Here is a 16429-nt window from a genome sequence, read left to right on the forward strand (position 1 = left end):
GAAAGAGAAAAGGGCCGACGGGAAAGGAGGGGGGGGGGAGGGGGGGCAAGTGGCGAGGAAACACCGATAAGCACACGCACACGATGTGTGCCGACCCGTTTCCTCATTATGTTGCATTCGGCTTCGCCTTCGCTGTGTTATCATTGGATCCGCCGCGTGCCACCCATGTGTCCGCCCCTAGCGACGGCGACGGACTTGTTGAGTTGGCTCTACTGAGCGCCTCGCCGCCGGCACGTCGTGGCCTGCCATCACCCCATTTCCCACCACCATGCGACTTCTCCACCGCGCCGCCGCCACCGCCACCGCCCCTAGCTGCATTGTTGTTGTTGTTGTTGTTGTTGTTGCGGCCGCCCTTGCTGCTATCGCTGCTCGAGTGGACCTTCTCCTTCCGCATCCCCGGTGATGTGTAACGCATGGAGCGTGGCAAAGGCACCGGCGCAGCCCCCGGCCCACCGCTGCACCCGCTACTAGCGGTGGCGTTGTGGCCAGCATCGTCGCGTTCCCTGTCGCGGCGATCTCCTTCCTTTCGTTGCTTCAGCTTCAGCAGCCCCTTTGGGTCGCTCAGGCACCGCTCGAACTCTGGGTGATTCGGTGCGATGTTGAGGATTGGGCCGTTTTGGCCATACTGTCGCATGAAGAAAGAGGCAAGCGTGAAATCACTGACTGTGAGGAACGTGATAAGCACCGTTCGGCGGCCGCGGTGACTCTCGTCAGGATCAGCCGTGGTGTGTAACACCTGGATGTACTCCGCGCGCTCCCGCTCGGTGAGCGACTTCTGCGGCGGATAGTACTGAATGAAAACATCCACGTCCATGAGATCCACAGCGGTGAAGGCATCCCAACTTATCAAGAGCGCAGAGGATCTTCTACTGTTGTTGTAGCTTCCGGAGTGATTGCTGTTACTGTTGTTGGTATTCTGGTCGCGAGTAAAGCTCGTCAAGGACGTCTCTTGTCGTTCCGCGGAGTCAGAGCGAAACATACAACACGTAAAATCCGACACTCTACCGCTGCTGTTACTTGGATCATTGGTGGAAGTGTTGTACAGATCCCATTTGCATACAGTTTGGTACAGGTGCTTGATCTCTTTGTGATGAGTAAGCAGCAAGATGCGGCGTGAGTGATACACCTGCAGCACGCGGCGTAAAAGCTCTTCGCGGTCCTTCTCATCCAGATAGAGGAGATGCACCAGTTGCGTGGATGAAGGCGGCGCCGTGCCCGAAGGGGTCTGCGGCGGCACCCAAGTTGCGGGGGATGTACCCTGCAGGTGGTAGTAGCGCCGGTTTCTGCGGCTCAAACAGTACCGTATCCCGGGGCTCACTTTCGTCAGGGGCACAAGATACATGAGAAAGATGTTCACCAGAGGCCGTGAAGTGTTAACGTTGCCAGCGGATACGTTTGAACTTATCGTGGCACCCGCTCCTGTTGCTGTTGCTGCTGGTGGTGGTTGGGGCGACAACGGTGTCAGCAGGCGGAGGACCTCCTCGAGGTGCCGCTCGTTGTTCCGGCTCGCATCCTCCACCGCTAATGTCGTGATAGACTTGAGGAATTCCTTGTCCCACGTGCGCAGCACCCGCAACGTGGTGATGAAAATGCGCCCGCCCTTCGAAGCGGACGACGACGCCTGAGAGTCCCCACCGTCGTCGCCCAGCAGCGGCGGCTTCTGCCCTTCGTTTGCAAGCACGTAGAAGTCGATGTTGCAGTACGATGCAAATGTCTTCATGCTCTTCTGGAGCTGCGCGGCGCAGTCCTTGCTGCTGGCGATCACTACCGCCGTGCATCGCGAGGGCTCCTTCGCAGCAAGCAGGCAGTGCGCGGTGAAGATCGTGATGAGGTTGTGCCGCTCCGCCGTGACGGCACGCGAACTCGTGCTGCCGTCACCGCCGGCACCGCCGCCTGCTGCACGTCCGTCCACCACAATGTCTGCGAAGTCGGTTGTTGTGTTGGCCAAGACACGCGCCTGGAACGGCGTCGGTTGCACAGCGACCCGTCGCAGTGCCGAAACCAATGTGGGGTGGACGCCCAGCGACTCAAACGAGGGCATCTTCCCCATTTACCTCTTCGCTCTGTTGCACAGGCAAGAGCAAGAATGCAAAGGAACCCAAGAGAGGAAAGGGGGAGGCAAGTAGTACGAAGATGCAATTAACAAGAGTCAAGAAAGTATTTTCACTGCTCCTTCTGCTGCGGTATTGAACAAAGGGCACACAGCGGTGAATCAGCTGGAATGGTACACAGTAGACACTCTACACGTGGCCGACAAAGGTATAACGATATATAGGAAGTGGGTGGTTCTGTGCATTTGTTTATGTATATGCACGCAGCCGAGTGTATGTGAGTGTGAGTGAATAGGGCCATGCAGAAAAGAAGGGAAAAGAGAGGCGTGGGCATTACCAGACACACGCACACGCACACACACACACACACACACGTCAAGAAGGATCCCCCCTCCCCCTCTTTCCGCCTCCACCACCCCTATGCCCTACACATACCCACAGAGAAACAGACGCAGACATAGGTCAATCAATGCACTCACACATGCTCCCCATTCTCATTTTGAGCGCGAGTGAGGAGATGTCGCACAGAAGGAGGCTGGCTTCACCTCCGGAGATGGTACACCTCGGCCCCCTGTGGCGCCCCTCACCCGTTCACAGTGGTGCAGACGCGGCGAAGATCCCCGGCGTGAATCTTCGCTTTCTTCCTCCATCACTACAAGGGACGGGGACCTGTCAGGGAAGCGGAAGCCCGCCAATGTCGCTCCTCCGCGCCCCAGTGTGGTGGCCAAATACTTGTACCCCTCACTTGGTGCGGGGTCTATTGTTTTGCCACCGCACTTCTCACGCCGCACCTCGGGTGTGAATGCCTGCTGCTGTTGTTGTTGTTGTTGCTGTTGTGGTTTTTGCTGTTGGGGCTGTTGGGGCTGGTTTTGCTGTCGCTCCCGCCGGGCTGACAACTCCAATTTCCGTAGTTCGACGTTTCTGGATGTTTCCTTTACGTTGGGCACCTCGGCGAGTCTCTCGCAGCGCCGCAGAACGGAAAGGTAGATATCCCGTTCCACGATCAACTCCTCCACCTCCGCGGGGCTCTGCGGCAGTGATCGAAACAGGAGAGAGAGGCTGGATAGGGTTCTTTGCAGCTGCCGTTTCTGCTCCATGAGTGCCGCCTTCTCATCTTGTAGAATGACGATTTCATCCCCTTTTTGGCGCAGCTGAAGGTCCAAACCTTCTAACATGCGCATACGCTCTGAAAGGGTTTCGAGTCTCCGCTGGAGTGCGTTGTCGTTGCTGCCACCACTTCTCTCACTTCCGCATACTTGTTGACTGTTTACTTCTTCGCCGATGTTTGTCTGCAGCAACGCCCCAACCGCCTCTCGTACCTGCACTTCCATCTTTGCTATCAAGCCTTCCTGTGCACGCGTGTATGTGAGGTGTGCCTGCGCAGCCTCCCACATCGCCCGCATCTCCGTGAGTTCCAGCTGCAGAGCCTCCCGCTCCACATCCTTCTTGTGCAACAAGTGGCGCGCCTCGTCGAGGGCACGCGTGAGCTGCCTCACCCGAGAGGCATGTTCCTGGGCACTCTGCTGCGTCATCTTCAGCTCCTCTTCCAGTGCCTCAATGGCGCGTTGGGGATTCTCTAGAGCTCCCTCTGCGCAGCGGCCGCGTTGCAGTTCAGCTCTGCGTGCACTAGGCGGTGACGCTGCATCCCGCATACGCGTCACTTGCCGCTGCAACTCCTCCACCCGTTCCGCAAGTCGCCGCGCATTTCGTTGTCCTTCCTCCAGCGCTACGAACGCATCGGCCCTCTGCCGCTCCTTCTGCAGCAGCTCCTTCTGTAGTTCTGTGATTTTATTGAGCAGACCGTCCAGCCCACTGTTCAGCTGCTCCGTAGAACCGATGGCGGCCTGTTGGCTTGCCTGTAATTCCTCTTTTAGCTGTGCTACCTTGTTCCGCAGAAATATGTTTTGCCGACGCAAGGTCTCCATAGATTCCTCACGCTGTGTCGTTGAAATGGTGGTGTTGCCAGAGTCTATCTTGCCATTATCCTCAGGCCGCTTCACGTACCCAAGGACGCTACTCTTCAAGCCGCCATTATGGACCGCCTTCATCCGAAGGAGTTCTTCCCTTGTGGACATGAGCTCTTCCTCCAGCTCTTTCACACGTCGGTCATACATTTGCCGCACTTCTTTCATCATGGCCTGTGAAGGAGTGTCATGCCGTGAGTCGTACCTCGCTGCAGCCCCCTTCCGTGGCATCTCATTTTGGGGGGTTTGGGATACGGTCTGTAGAATTTGATCGCGTTTCTCTGTCAAAGAGGCAAGCTGCCGCTGCAGTGCCGCGTTCTTCCCTTCAGCATCCATGAGTTGTTCTCGCATGGTGTTCCTCTCCTGAAGGAGACGTGCCAACTGATGTGTCTTGGCTAATTCATCCCCATGACTGCTGCTGCTGGGGCCGCCGTCGCCGTTGTTGCTGGCGAAGGAGTGAGAGATTGGTGGTGCCTCCCGCTCGGGCAGAGCCGCATGGGATGGCAGTGATGGTGAAGTATTGGCCGTCTGCACATCGCACTGCGCACGCTTCACGAGACCAATCAACTCATGCAGGGCACTGTTCTTTCCGGTGGACCACACCGGCAAACCCTGTTCTGTGTGCTGTTCCTTTAGTGCCTCTTCGGCGGCGAGACAGATCTGCTCAAGGTTCAATTTGGTGACATTGGCGAGGAATGCTAAACTTCGCTGGAGATCTACCAACTGGGCAGAGAGATTTTTATTGTCATTCCTGATGGAAGGGGCGCCGCCGCCGCCGCCGCCACTGGCGCATCGCATGGTGGCACACCCTATCCTACCTCCTCACCTCTGACACTTCTATGAAGAAGTCAGAACACGGGAAAAGAAAGAAGATATCGATCAGCATAGCAAAACAAAAGAAAAATAACATTATAAGAGCCCAGCAGCAAACGCGGCATGTAGTGGGGTAAAGAAAGATCAGTTGGGGGTTCAATAGCAGCTGCACATTATACATCTTCTTCTGTAACATTATTCCCAGATGTTCTGGTGGTGGTACAAAAAAAAAACATTACCCCTTCAGAAGCCTCCATTTGTGTACTGCTCTCACTTGCTAGTACGGCGCAAAGGGTGCACTTGACTGCCGCAACTCTTTGGTCCAATCCGCCAAAGAACGTCGGGTATCCAGGTAGCTCTCACAAGTCGGGACACCTACTACATCAACTTCGACCTCGCAATATTGGCCTTCGTCAGCACGCGGCTTGTAGGTCTGATTGGTGTCACTGTGTGGCTTGTAGCCCTGGCGCTCTATCGTGGGTAATTCATCACCACAGTCATCGTCAGCACGCGGCTTGTAGACCTGATTGGTGTCACTGTGTGGCTTGTAGCCCTGGCGCTCGGTCGTGGGTAATTCGTCAGCACGTGACTGGTAGACTCGCTTCTCCCCTCCAAACACTGGTGGTATATCCCTACTTCTCGGGCCCACATTATCTCCTTCATCCTCGGGTATAATTATTGAGAGTGAAGGCTGCGAACGATGAGGTCTGTCTTTTTTTTCGCTCCATGTGGCGGTGCTGCATCGCCGATCACTGGGATCGGCAGCAGCAAGAGCAGCAGCAGAACCCAGCGATCGTCTTCCTGATGATGTGGGACTTCGCCTATCACGCAGCAGCGTAAGGACACTTGTTCTCGACTTCCACCGATTGGCATCCCAGCTCACAGTGGTACTCAACACACGCTTGCCCTTTCTCATCGCATCGCCCGTTACGTCAGGAGCCCACTTCGCCCTAGCACATTCCTCCAGCTCACTCACGCGGTGTCTCTCCTCGACACCCTCGCGCCAAAGACGAGTGACGGCATTCTCCTCTTCGCGACGCACAATTGGCAAATCCCCGCCGCGTGACAGCATCATGTCATTCGCGTAGTTTATCAGCGTGACGTCCAGGGCAGATATGTTCTTCCACTCCGGCTTCTTCGCCGGTCGCGGCGGCGGCGTCGACGCCCACGATGCGGCAAATGTATCCTCCGCATCCGTGTCGACGTTGCCGTGGACATATCGCTGCGACGCCTCCTGCAGTGAGGGGAGCATCGGGCCGGTGTGAAGTGTCTCCATAAGTGTCGGCACCTTGAGCTGCCGCCACACCGGCGGGCCCAACGCAGCCGTGTTCGGCTCCACGAACCCGGCCTTGTCATTAGTCAACCTCACCCCGCACTCTGTGCGGAGCACGTTGGCACCGGCAAACGGCTCTGATCGTTTAAAACGACTGAGCTGTTGTACACGCTTCTTGTGTTCATCGTGGTACCACCGGGATAGTTGCTTTGCTGACTCCACCGTCGGTTGTGTTTTCACGAGGAACCGCATGAGGAGGAGGTTCCCCTCCTGAGTGTCGGCTGCCTGTTTCTTGCGGTCCCGCAGACGCGATAGCATGTGCTCGTCCTTGCGGTACCACTTCCGCAGCTCCCCTTTCGAGGGCAGGTTGTTAATCCCTTGACGCTCGCGGTGTGCCGCATCATTCACATTAAGAATATGCTCGTACAGAGATCTGTTGTCCTTCACAATACGCTTCTCATCGCCCAGCACTCGGCGCTGCAGACGTGTCATGAGGGCGCCGGCCTGCGCCTGTTTTCTGTCCATCAGTTCCGGGTGCCGGAAGTCGACATCGGGGGCGTCAGTGATGCCTTTGCCGGCGCGGAGCCGCATCTCCGCCAGCCGCTGCGCGTGCCACAGGTGCGACACCCCCGCATCCCGCTCGCTGTACTCCAAGTAGTGCTGCTGCACGAAGCGGCGGTGCTGCGGTGATACGGGCATGTCGCCACGTATCCACAAGAGAGGCGATCTGTGCTTTATTGGTGGGAAAGGGAATGTACGGAAGGAGGGAGGGGGAGATGGAGTATGAGGAATTGGTACAAAAGGAGGGAAGGCTGATGCATGGGTAGTGACGAAAGAGAAAAAGGGCCCCATAGTGTGCAAAAATGGCATGCTACAGGATTCACACACACACACACACAAATCTACACCGATACATACAGAAATACCCGCAGCGCGTCTGTATGCCGTGCATCAAGAGCAACTGAACTAAGTCAATCCTACAGAAGCGGGCACCTTCTGCGGCATGCAATGCACAAATCCAGAAGGTGTGACCACACTGTCCATCGTGGCGTCGTAAGGGCCCTTCTCCAGCGGGTTGTGCGCGTGGAGAGGAAGCTGCGCATCGTCCACCGACAACAGCTGCGTTTCCCTGCCGATACCCCACGCTACTACTGACTCTGCTGCAGTCTCACGCATGTGCTGTAGAAATCTGTCGTAGTATCCGCCCCCCTTGCCCAGCCGCCCACCAGCGCGATCGAACAGGACGCCTGGAGCCAAAACGACCACCACACGCTTGGGCTCCTCCTTATCTGGGGAGAGTTGCTGCACCTCCACCAATCCAGCAGGCTTCTCACACCCTGGAAACAAGGTACGCCAATCATCACACGCGATACAACGGCGAGGAGGCGTTGCGGTTTCGCAGCACTTAGTGTCAGTGCTGTTAAAAAATGACTGCTGGAGGACCTCGTCCTTCAGCTCCATCAGCTGGTAGCGGCCACGTCGTTCAAAGGAGTTCAGCAGGTCATCGGGGTCAAACGTCTCTACAAAAAGCATAGCGCTCGACAGACGCGCCATGGCGGTTTCCTGTGGCTGCTGCCAGAGTGGAACCGAAGCGGGCATGCTACTGTTGGACCGCGCCGCCCCCGCGGACGGTGTGAGCACGAACGGAAGGAAAACGTTAACATCCGGCATGCCCTCCACGCGTGGCTCCCGCCACAGGCGATGCAGCAGCGGCTGCAAATCTACTTCAAAGTAGAGCGGCAGGTACGCACACAACAGCAGCGACGATGATGAAGGCGCCTGAGAGGACCTCAAAGCGCAAACGTGTTCGTACAGCAGCGCACACACACGCGATGACTCCTCGCGCAGGGCCTCCGGGGCTTGGCTTGCCATCTCACGCAGACGGCGAAGGTGAGTGCGTCGGAGAGCAGCCTTGGCATCGCTGAGGGGACCCTTCATCGCGACAAGCGCCAGCGCTCTTCTCGCATTCTTCTCGGCGTCATCGGAGGTAAAAGGAAACAGGGAGCGCGTATAGAAACAAAGAGAAAAAAGACCCATAAAGAGAAGAAATAGCGCAAAGAAGCATACTCATTTCAGGAATGAATTGTGTCACCTTTCATGCCTCATTCTCATGTTTTTTTCCCTTCCACATCGCCTACTCCGTTGCATGGCCCCCCTTCACTGCCAAGCACGCAAAAAGGGACCTCAGCATCTCAGTTTCTTCTCGCATCTGCAGCCCTGTGCGCGGCATTCGTCGCTGCTGCAACTCTTCGTCCTCCGGCTCCCCAGCCAGCTTGCCACGCGGGTCAAAGGGTATTACATGGGTGTGGAGATGCGGCACCGTCTGCCCTGCAAACACACCCTGCTGGATGGCAATGCTAAAGCTCCCCTCCATGCCATGGGGGTCAGATACTGTGCAACCAGAAGCACAGCCACTGGTGCTGGATGCTGATCGCCTCAGCACCCGTATTGTAAGGTGTACAACACGGCCCCAATCCTCCACCTCCTCGCGGGTCAGTGCACTCATCGTCGCGACGCAGCGGATGGGCACCACCATCAGGTGTCCGGGCACGATGGGTTTGTGGTTCACCATCACGACAAAGTGCCGCGAGTGGTGGGGAATGCAGTCCGCCACCACGATGCGGTGGGGAAAGAAGATGAAGGGGGTGCACGCCCCCTCCGCTCCCTCCTGAGTGTCGGCGTCGGTATCGTTGGCAGAAGCAACACCGCACACCCGCTGATTCTGCACCGTTGCAGAGAGGGCGAGGGCATCGTGCGCTAGCGGATCCTCTTCTTCCGCCTCCTCCTTCTCTTTTTCGCCGCCGCTGCCGCTGTCACTGCCACTCTCTTCGCCATCGATCCTTGTTCCGCCTTCAGCAGCGATATCGCAATTGTCTCTTTCCTCTTGCAGTTTCTGCATCCAGGCCGTAAAGCTCGCTTCATTCTCATTCACATCCGCAGCACTAACTCCAGGACTTACGACGTAGCGCTGTTGTAGCCTGTGGTAGATCATGTTGTTTGGAACGAAGTCTCCGCATGTCCTTTCGACAATATGCATAAAGGATGTGTTGAGCACCTCTGCCGGCTGCCCTCTAGGCACAGCAGTGGTTGCTCCCGCCACGCCAGAGGAAGCAACAGTGACCACGTCACCTGGGGAAGAGAAGGTAAAACTCCCGGACGGCGACGTAAGACGACGGCACTGACGCAACAACGCGCTCCAATCAGCAGGAAGAAGATGATCGAGACGAAATCGGGCACACACAGGTGAAGGAGAAAGCGCGGAAGGAGAACTATTGCCCTCTTCTGTATGGCGCAATGATTTGCAGAGCCACTGGTAGCTGTCGCAAGTGTTCGCGGAGAACACGATCCAGTGCCTGCACGGGGCGTTACACAACGCCAAGTGCGGCGGTAACTGGGCGCTCCGCATCTCGCTGTCTACAACCCTGCAGACAGTCCGTGAGAAGAGAAAGTGTGGAAAATTTGCAGAGACGAAGGGGGAAAAAAGGAAGAAGATGAAATGGATTACAAAGGCAAGGATAGCACTCGTTGAAGAGCGATATGTGCCTGTATACACAAACAGTAGTGGCCAATCCCAGTTTATCGTCATTTTTTGTAGGAATGATGCATTTCTCGCCCAGTAGAGCTCCTTTGCGGCGGCGGCGCAGGGTGGCTGGCGTTGTATGCCTCCCTCTCATACCGGAGCTGCGCAACCAGGGCATCCTCGGCTTTTGATGTCAGAATACTCTCACAACGTGCGGTTAGTTCAGGGTCAATCATAATAAGCGTAAAAGTAAAGGGTGCAATACTTTTGAGCGGGTCAGGAGAGGCGCGGCGCTGTGTCTCTTCCCACCAGCGTAGTGCCGCGTTACATGGTTTAAGTGTGCCTTCATCTGGATGGACCCCATCGGGTGGAATTGGGTGCAACTCGCCACTTTTATGAAGCATAAGCGAGTAAGTATGGAAGGAGGCGGGCTCATTCGCGTGGACAGCGCGTGAGAGCAGCTGAATCCCAGCCAGAAGCTTGGCGCCCTGTTCCGCTCGGTCTTCGTAGTAGTAGACGTGCTCGGGGCGGTGTCGGGCAATAAGTGTATAGAAAGCCTCCAACTTATACTTCACTGTGCCATAAGTCTCGTGCGGCTTGAGGAATACATCACTTACCAGCTCATTCAGTCCCGCGTGCCTTAGTATCTGTTCCATGCGGCCACGGTACTTTTCGTCGCGGCCGGTGAGCACATACACCTTCACAGGAACTGAATCACCAGCAGCAGCGGCGTTAGCACAATAATGCTTAAGCTCGCGCAGCCGCTGCATCACCGGCGCCACGTACCACTCCTCGATGGGAGGGACTTCTGGCACCACCGGTGGCGAAAGCGTGGAGAGACTCTGAAACCAGCCAAGGCCACCGTCCTGCAGCGGGCGCATGAGTTTTGCGTAGAGATTTCCTTTCGGCAACGTCTTCAGCCGCACGGAGGGCGTCGGGGAGCAGAATATCGTCCCGTCAAAGTCAAATATATGCAGCTGCATACCCGGTGCTATTATATACAGTAGCCTGGTGACGCGCGTGGTTACTTACTGGTATGAGAAAAAAGGTTGGCAGGACGTTCTGCATGTGGACATACAAAGAAAGAAGAATACGATAAGAGAGTCACTGATATTCTTGTAGACGCCCAAAATGTAATCAAACAACACTGTGAACAAAGATGCAATGAGCCTGGGAGTGGGAGTGCGGAGCGTGGATCAGGCCACGACGTCGCGGCAAGAAACTTCTGAGGATAGAAAAAACTCGGGTGCCTCATTGGAACAAAGCCCACGCCAAGACAACAGCAGCAGCAGCAGCAACAGAATGAGCAGTAGAAATCGCCGTTCCTGGATCGTGGAAGAAAATACAGACTCTCTCCCCCGCACAAGAGAAAGAGTTTTGAGGAGGTCTCTCTTATGTTAAACGTCAGATGTCAGCTGCCTACATCTCATTAGTGGGTTGCGTGGAGAACTGCAGCATCTTTCCTCTCGTACCACCTTTCTTGAGGAGGTGAAAAGGTACCTTGAAAACAGGAACAAGAGGAAGCAGGATTCTAGAAGCACACGTTCACATCGCATTATGACGCCGCTGAAGTAGAAGAAACAAGCACAAGGTGAAATAAAAAAGCAGCTCCTTCACCGCCTTACGAAATGACGAATGCGCAGTTTCGTTTCCGTCACATGCAGTCATCGCCAATAATGCGTAAGCCACTTTCTGCCTCTGGACGGGCCATCATGCGCTGCAGCCACTCCCCTGTATCACCATCATCCTCAGTCGCTGTCACCTTGCGGAAACTCAAGCCCACAATCTGTCCCATGATGTTCTTGTGCACACGCGTGAACCCTATCCCTTCGATACACGCGATCCAGTCATCGATCCAAGAACTGCGCCGTGATCCTTGCGTGCGGGTGCTCACAATAATAAACAGGCCACCGTCTTTGAGCGCCAAGTGGGCGTGGAGGCATGCGCGGTATCGCAATCGAGGGTGTGGAAGAAACGAGAGCATCAAGCAGAAGAGCACGGCGTCAAACTGGCCCCGAGCTACCGAAAAATATTTCTCAGGTGTCTCCTCATCACTACACGTGTTCTCACTAGTCCGCACAAGCTGCTCCATCCCGGCTGTTATCGCACCCCCGATGGCACTGCCATCGTCATAATCGTCACGTTTCACGTCTTCCGCCGTCTCCACATCATAGAAACGGGCAGCAAGCCAATCACCTTGAATGACATCGCTCCCCTCGTAAGGGCACAAATCCAGCGCCGTTACTGCCAAAGGCACTCGCAATACCCCGTTTGTAATTTTCATTCCTTTGAACGGGCCATAACATGAGCCAACATCGAGCACTTGAAGTGGCAACGGTTCTAGAGGCACATCACCATCACCCCCAGAGTCATTACTGCTACAACCAGCACTGCCAGTACCGCCAGAAGATCTGCAGCATAAGTATCGACGACGACGACGGACCTGATTGCGTGACATCGACATGTATGTGGCCGCAAGTTGTGCAGCCAGCCAGCGAGACCCGTGGCCAATGTAAGTTGGCAATTCATTCTTCCGGGGCAGAGAATTGGACAGCATGCCCCTGGTGCATTCTTCCCCTTTTGGTGTTTTACTCGACAAAAGAATGTGGTATGCCGCGGCCTCGACCTCTGCTGCACTTGCTTGACGGCCGTTAGCAGTATAGAATTCACGACGCCATGCTTTGACAGCACTCGTTACAATACGGGGAAGCCGTTCAAAGACAGTGTCTTCATGGTTCGTTAAAGACCCTTCACCGTTTTTCCTTCCGAAAGAAGAGTTATCACCACTCTGCTGCTGTTGTCGTCCAGTTAGTGCAGACAGTGAGCAAACACCGAGGTAGTAATCAGCCAAGCATTGTAACGAGTACTCAACACGGTCGCTATGTTGCGATGGTTCACATACGTGCCTCACTTGCTGACCCACACTTCCCTCGCTTCCAGTATCGCGTGGACGCTTCTCACGAATACAATTCACGGCAGCTGCAGGAGAACTGGGTTGATCATCATCATCCTTCTTGTCCTCATGAGTATCCCAATAACGGGTAGCAATGGTATGCATGGCAGACGCGTACGCCTTCATGCGTTCGCCCTCCTCAACCATGAGACGAGACCACCGCTCCTCCTCCTTCTCCCCCTCTGCACCAGTCTCAGTTGACATTCTCTGCTGCAGGAGGTAGTGAAAGGACTTGATGGTGTTGGCCAGTTGGATCTGTTCACCACGTTGCCGCTCACTTAAGGGCAACGCCCCATCGCCCTGCACCTCATCACCATCATTTCTTGCNCAGTTGGATCTGTTCACCACGTTGCCGCTCACTTAAGGGCAACGCCCCATCGCCCTGCACCTCATCACCATCATTTCTTGCTGCAGTGTCTTTTTCCATTAACTACCTTTCTCCAGAGTATAGGCACATGCAGAGCTCCTGTGAGTATACCTAAAAATAAGAGAAACAAAAATACACAAAAGAAGGTGAAAATTAAAGTCACTTTTATTTATGTCATTGTCACTCCCTCACTCCTCCTTCCACTTTTACACACATACCCCATTTATTTCAAAGTGTTTTGTTGTTCTTTTTCACACCTTCACTGGATTAGTATGAATGCGAAAAAAAAAACAAAAAAAATAGTTAAAAAACTGCGCACACATCTCTGTAGTCAAAACAACAACGGTGATAACGAGCACAACAAACAAAATGCACAAGGGCACTGCTCCTCACCACATCATTCTCGATTCACACTCCGGAAATGACCTCTACAAACACATGCATGCATGAATGTACATTTCCTCACACCCTAAATCAAAGCACACATACGCACACACAAATATATATATATATATATAGTGTAGTATGTCAACGAAGCACCACAGCCCCCTCCAAGACTAGAAGAATCCAACAATTCAAAATGTCACAGGTCTTTTTTTTCATTTTTTCCCACCGAAAAAAGTGGACGAGTAGGGGATCGAACCCTAGGCCTTCCGTATGCGAAACGGACGCTCTACCACTGAGCTACACGCCCGACGTCCCGGTTGGCGGACGGCGGGGCAATGAATGGATGTATCAGTTCTCCCCCATTCCCCCTCCCGCTCCCACTTTCAATACGGCAGACGTGGACGATGGCATCCGCCATCTCAGTCCAACACCGCGGAGGAGTCAGCCATTTTCACAGTCCAGACTCTTCATATTTTGTGCGAAGTGCAAGAAAAATAATTGGGCTGCTACACACGGCATTGAGTTTTCAGACCTAAATGTTTTTTTTTTTGTGCTGCCCTCTTTTTCTCTAATGCCAAGAACACATCGGGAAGGCACATGGCGCGAAGTTGGGGGAAAAAAAGTATCTGCTTTTCACACTCACAGACACACACACACACACACCAACACGTTTTTCCCCTACCTGATATATATATATATATATATGCATGTATTTATGTACGCATGCACACGCAATTTTCGGGTAGTCGCTGACTGCTGCATTAGTCAGTCAAGCACTTGAAATGCACTTGAGCGCAACGACTTTAGCCTTCCCCTCGCAAACCACCCGCTCCATAGCATTTATTCACCGACCTACACATACAGGGAACCGGCACCAACGTTCGTACGGAATGCTTTCCTGAGATACGAACTCATTGTCTGTGCAGAGTCGAGATAAGGAGCACAGTACGCCGACCTTAGCATAAAAAATGGCCAACTGGTACAGTTCTGGAGAAATAAAAGTATAGCAGTGGTTTTACAGCATTCATACTTCCAAACCTGTTACTTCCTCCCTCAATACTTTTCACTACCTCTCCACTACATGTCGACGAAGTCGCCCCTCGTATCAAAGGAATCGCAAATCACTTCAAGACCCTTTTTGCCCATAAGCGCTTGGAGCCCCTCAATACCACTAACCGCGCTGCACACATTAATGCACTTCAGCGTGGGGCAGCTTACAAGGAAGTTGACATCAGTTACCGTCGTCAACTTCAGATCAAGCTCCTCCAGCTCGGCACACTCGGTCAGCTGCGAGATTCCCTCATTCGTTACTCCTGTGCGGGCGCAGAAAATGCGCCGGATGCGCGGGCATTTCGCCAGCACATTGATATTTGTAATGAGAATGCAGCCAGTCAATATAACTGTATCGAGCATTGGCAAATGCTCGAGAAACATTAGTGACGGGTCATTAAGCCCAGAACCTGGCGCGTCCAGCACACGCAGTGACTGAAGCGACGAGAGGAACATAATATTGTCAAATTGTACCTCCGCCATACGGAAGAGCTCAAGTTTTGCGCACGCCGCAGCAAAGTGCAGGCCCTCGCCATGGTACGACGACGAAACATCGAGGAAGCGGAGCTGTTCTAACCTCGCTAAAGGCTCGTAGCTCTCTAGGTCATTGCAACCCTCCAATGAAAGGAATTCCAGGTGTTCGTGTAATGATGGAGCCAACTCGCAGAATGTCTCAAAGCGTAGGGGTGTATCGCGGAGGTGTAGGGAAGTAAGCCCCTTTTCTCGTACCTCCTCGGGTATGAACGTGAGCGCGGTGTCAATGTGGGTCCCAGGCAAGTGCAGAATACGCAGTTTCGGCGTGAAGTGTGCAAAAAATTCGTTTGCAGTGTCGTCATAAACGTTACAATTCTCCACATAAAGCTCCTCTAACGCAGCAGCTGTTTGTTCCGCAATGCCGTTGAGGGAACTTAGTTTAAAACACGAATGCAGTTTCAGTCGCTTTAACTTTGGGAGCAGCAGTCCAACGGCGCCGTCAGGATGGAGAGGGCACAAATGTACTTCTAATGATTCGAGGTTTGCCAGGCGACTGGCCTCCGCTATGGACGTGATTGCACGACATGCCACCAGCTCTAATTCCCTCAGGTTGGTGAGGGGGGCCAGAATGTCAAAGAACCCAACATCAATCATAGAGTGGTGCAACACGAGCCGTGTGAGGCCGTCCGCCACGCGCTGATGGTAGCGGCTCAGCAACGTCGCGCCTAACATCTTAAACTTACGGGCTATAGGGGAGACGGAGCTAAGGCAGAAGTTGGACCGTCCCTCTTCATCATCCTTGGCGTTGAAAATAATGCAGTGGCAATCACTTGATATCATGATTTCCTCACGGTCAGCCCACGGACTCTTTGGGTGCTGCACGGCGTAACGGTAGGGCTTGGACACACAACGCATCGCGCAAAGGGTGCGGCGGTTGTATGGCACAAACCTCATGACATGATGCAGAGTTGCAAGGGTATCCAAATCCCCTGTTAAAGGGTCCTTCGTCGCTCTCGAGAACATTGAAAGATATTCTTTGATTGCTCTTCTCAAACAGGGGTGAACTCTACACTCTTCCTTCGAATAGTCCGTGTAAACTACCGCACACGCACAAAACCTTTTGCCAAAGACTTTCTACCAACACAACTACACACAAAAAAAAAGAGAAATAGGCGACAGTTTTTAAAGCACAACCACAATAAACCAAGCATTGAAACACCTCAACAAACAGAAAAAAAACAATTATTTAGACACATCTACAAAAAAAACAAACCCCCCTGCGAGATGGTATTTCCCCACGATAAAAAAAAATATATATATATATATACCTAACGGAATACGGACCTAGAGAGTCGTTCCACATCGTTGAGAGCATGGTTGGCACAGTAGTACTCGTGCGTTACAGCATCTGGCACGGCATCCTTCCCATCGGTCATGCCGGCACCCCTGTCCAACCCCTTAAGCAGATCATCAATCACCTCCAGGCGACGGTGCCGCTCCACATCCGCCAAAGCCTCCCCATGACTCTTTGTATCAGCAGAAGCTGTCGACGCCCACCACTCAGCAGTGTTGGGGAA

At 53.9% G+C, this 16429-nt stretch overlaps 8 protein-coding genes and 1 non-coding gene across 9 annotated transcripts; all 9 read right to left on the minus strand.

Annotated features, from left to right (window-relative positions):
- Window positions 1-106: 106 nt before the first annotated feature.
- DQ04_03511000 (hypothetical protein) lies at window positions 107-2050 on the minus strand (the record flags this gene model as incomplete). Its single annotated transcript, XM_009312879.1, has 1 exon — window positions 107-2050. One exon carries the CDS (start codon window positions 2048-2050, stop codon window positions 107-109), a length of 1944 nt encoding a protein of 647 aa, XP_009311154.1.
- Window positions 2051-2545: 495 nt separating this feature from the next.
- Window positions 2546-4813, minus strand: DQ04_03511010 (hypothetical protein; the record flags this gene model as incomplete). The annotated part of the gene is made up of 1 exon (XM_009312880.1): window positions 2546-4813. One exon carries the CDS (start codon window positions 4811-4813, stop codon window positions 2546-2548), a length of 2268 nt encoding a protein of 755 aa, XP_009311155.1.
- Window positions 4814-5105: 292 nt separating this feature from the next.
- DQ04_03511020 (hypothetical protein) lies at window positions 5106-6800 on the minus strand (the record flags this gene model as incomplete). Its single annotated transcript, XM_009312881.1, has 1 exon — window positions 5106-6800. The coding sequence occupies one exon, from the start codon at window positions 6798-6800 to the stop codon at window positions 5106-5108; it is 1695 nt and encodes a 564-aa protein (XP_009311156.1).
- Window positions 6801-7067: 267 nt separating this feature from the next.
- Window positions 7068-8039, minus strand: DQ04_03511030 (hypothetical protein; the record flags this gene model as incomplete). Its single annotated transcript, XM_009312882.1, has 1 exon — window positions 7068-8039. One exon carries the CDS (start codon window positions 8037-8039, stop codon window positions 7068-7070), a length of 972 nt encoding a protein of 323 aa, XP_009311157.1.
- Window positions 8040-8235: 196 nt separating this feature from the next.
- Window positions 8236-9507, minus strand: DQ04_03511040 (putative Bis(5-adenosyl)-triphosphatase; the record flags this gene model as incomplete). The annotated part of the gene is made up of 1 exon (XM_009312883.1): window positions 8236-9507. The coding sequence occupies one exon, from the start codon at window positions 9505-9507 to the stop codon at window positions 8236-8238; it is 1272 nt and encodes a 423-aa protein (XP_009311158.1).
- Window positions 9508-9683: 176 nt separating this feature from the next.
- DQ04_03511050 (OB fold-containing protein) lies at window positions 9684-10604 on the minus strand (the record flags this gene model as incomplete). Its single annotated transcript, XM_009312884.1, has 1 exon — window positions 9684-10604. One exon carries the CDS (start codon window positions 10602-10604, stop codon window positions 9684-9686), a length of 921 nt encoding a protein of 306 aa, XP_009311159.1.
- Window positions 10605-11275: 671 nt separating this feature from the next.
- DQ04_03511060 (hypothetical protein) lies at window positions 11276-12778 on the minus strand (the record flags this gene model as incomplete). Its single annotated transcript, XM_009312885.1, has 1 exon — window positions 11276-12778. The coding sequence occupies one exon, from the start codon at window positions 12776-12778 to the stop codon at window positions 11276-11278; it is 1503 nt and encodes a 500-aa protein (XP_009311160.1).
- Window positions 12779-13563: 785 nt separating this feature from the next.
- Window positions 13564-13635, minus strand: DQ04_tRNA059 (the record flags this gene model as incomplete). The annotated part of the gene is made up of 1 exon: window positions 13564-13635. It is a non-coding gene; the product is annotated as a tRNA-Ala (tRNA).
- A 770-nt stretch (window positions 13636-14405) lies between these two features.
- Window positions 14406-15875, minus strand: DQ04_03511070 (Leucine-rich , ribonuclease inhibitor subtype; the record flags this gene model as incomplete). Its single annotated transcript, XM_009312886.1, has 1 exon — window positions 14406-15875. One exon carries the CDS (start codon window positions 15873-15875, stop codon window positions 14406-14408), a length of 1470 nt encoding a protein of 489 aa, XP_009311161.1.
- Between the last annotated feature and the right edge of the window lie 554 nt (window positions 15876-16429).

The sequence above is a fragment of the Trypanosoma grayi genome, assembly GCF_000691245.1.
Source record: "Trypanosoma grayi strain ANR4 Tgr_351_V1, whole genome shotgun sequence".
In the NCBI taxonomy this organism is placed as follows: domain Eukaryota; phylum Euglenozoa; class Kinetoplastea; order Trypanosomatida; family Trypanosomatidae; genus Trypanosoma; species Trypanosoma grayi.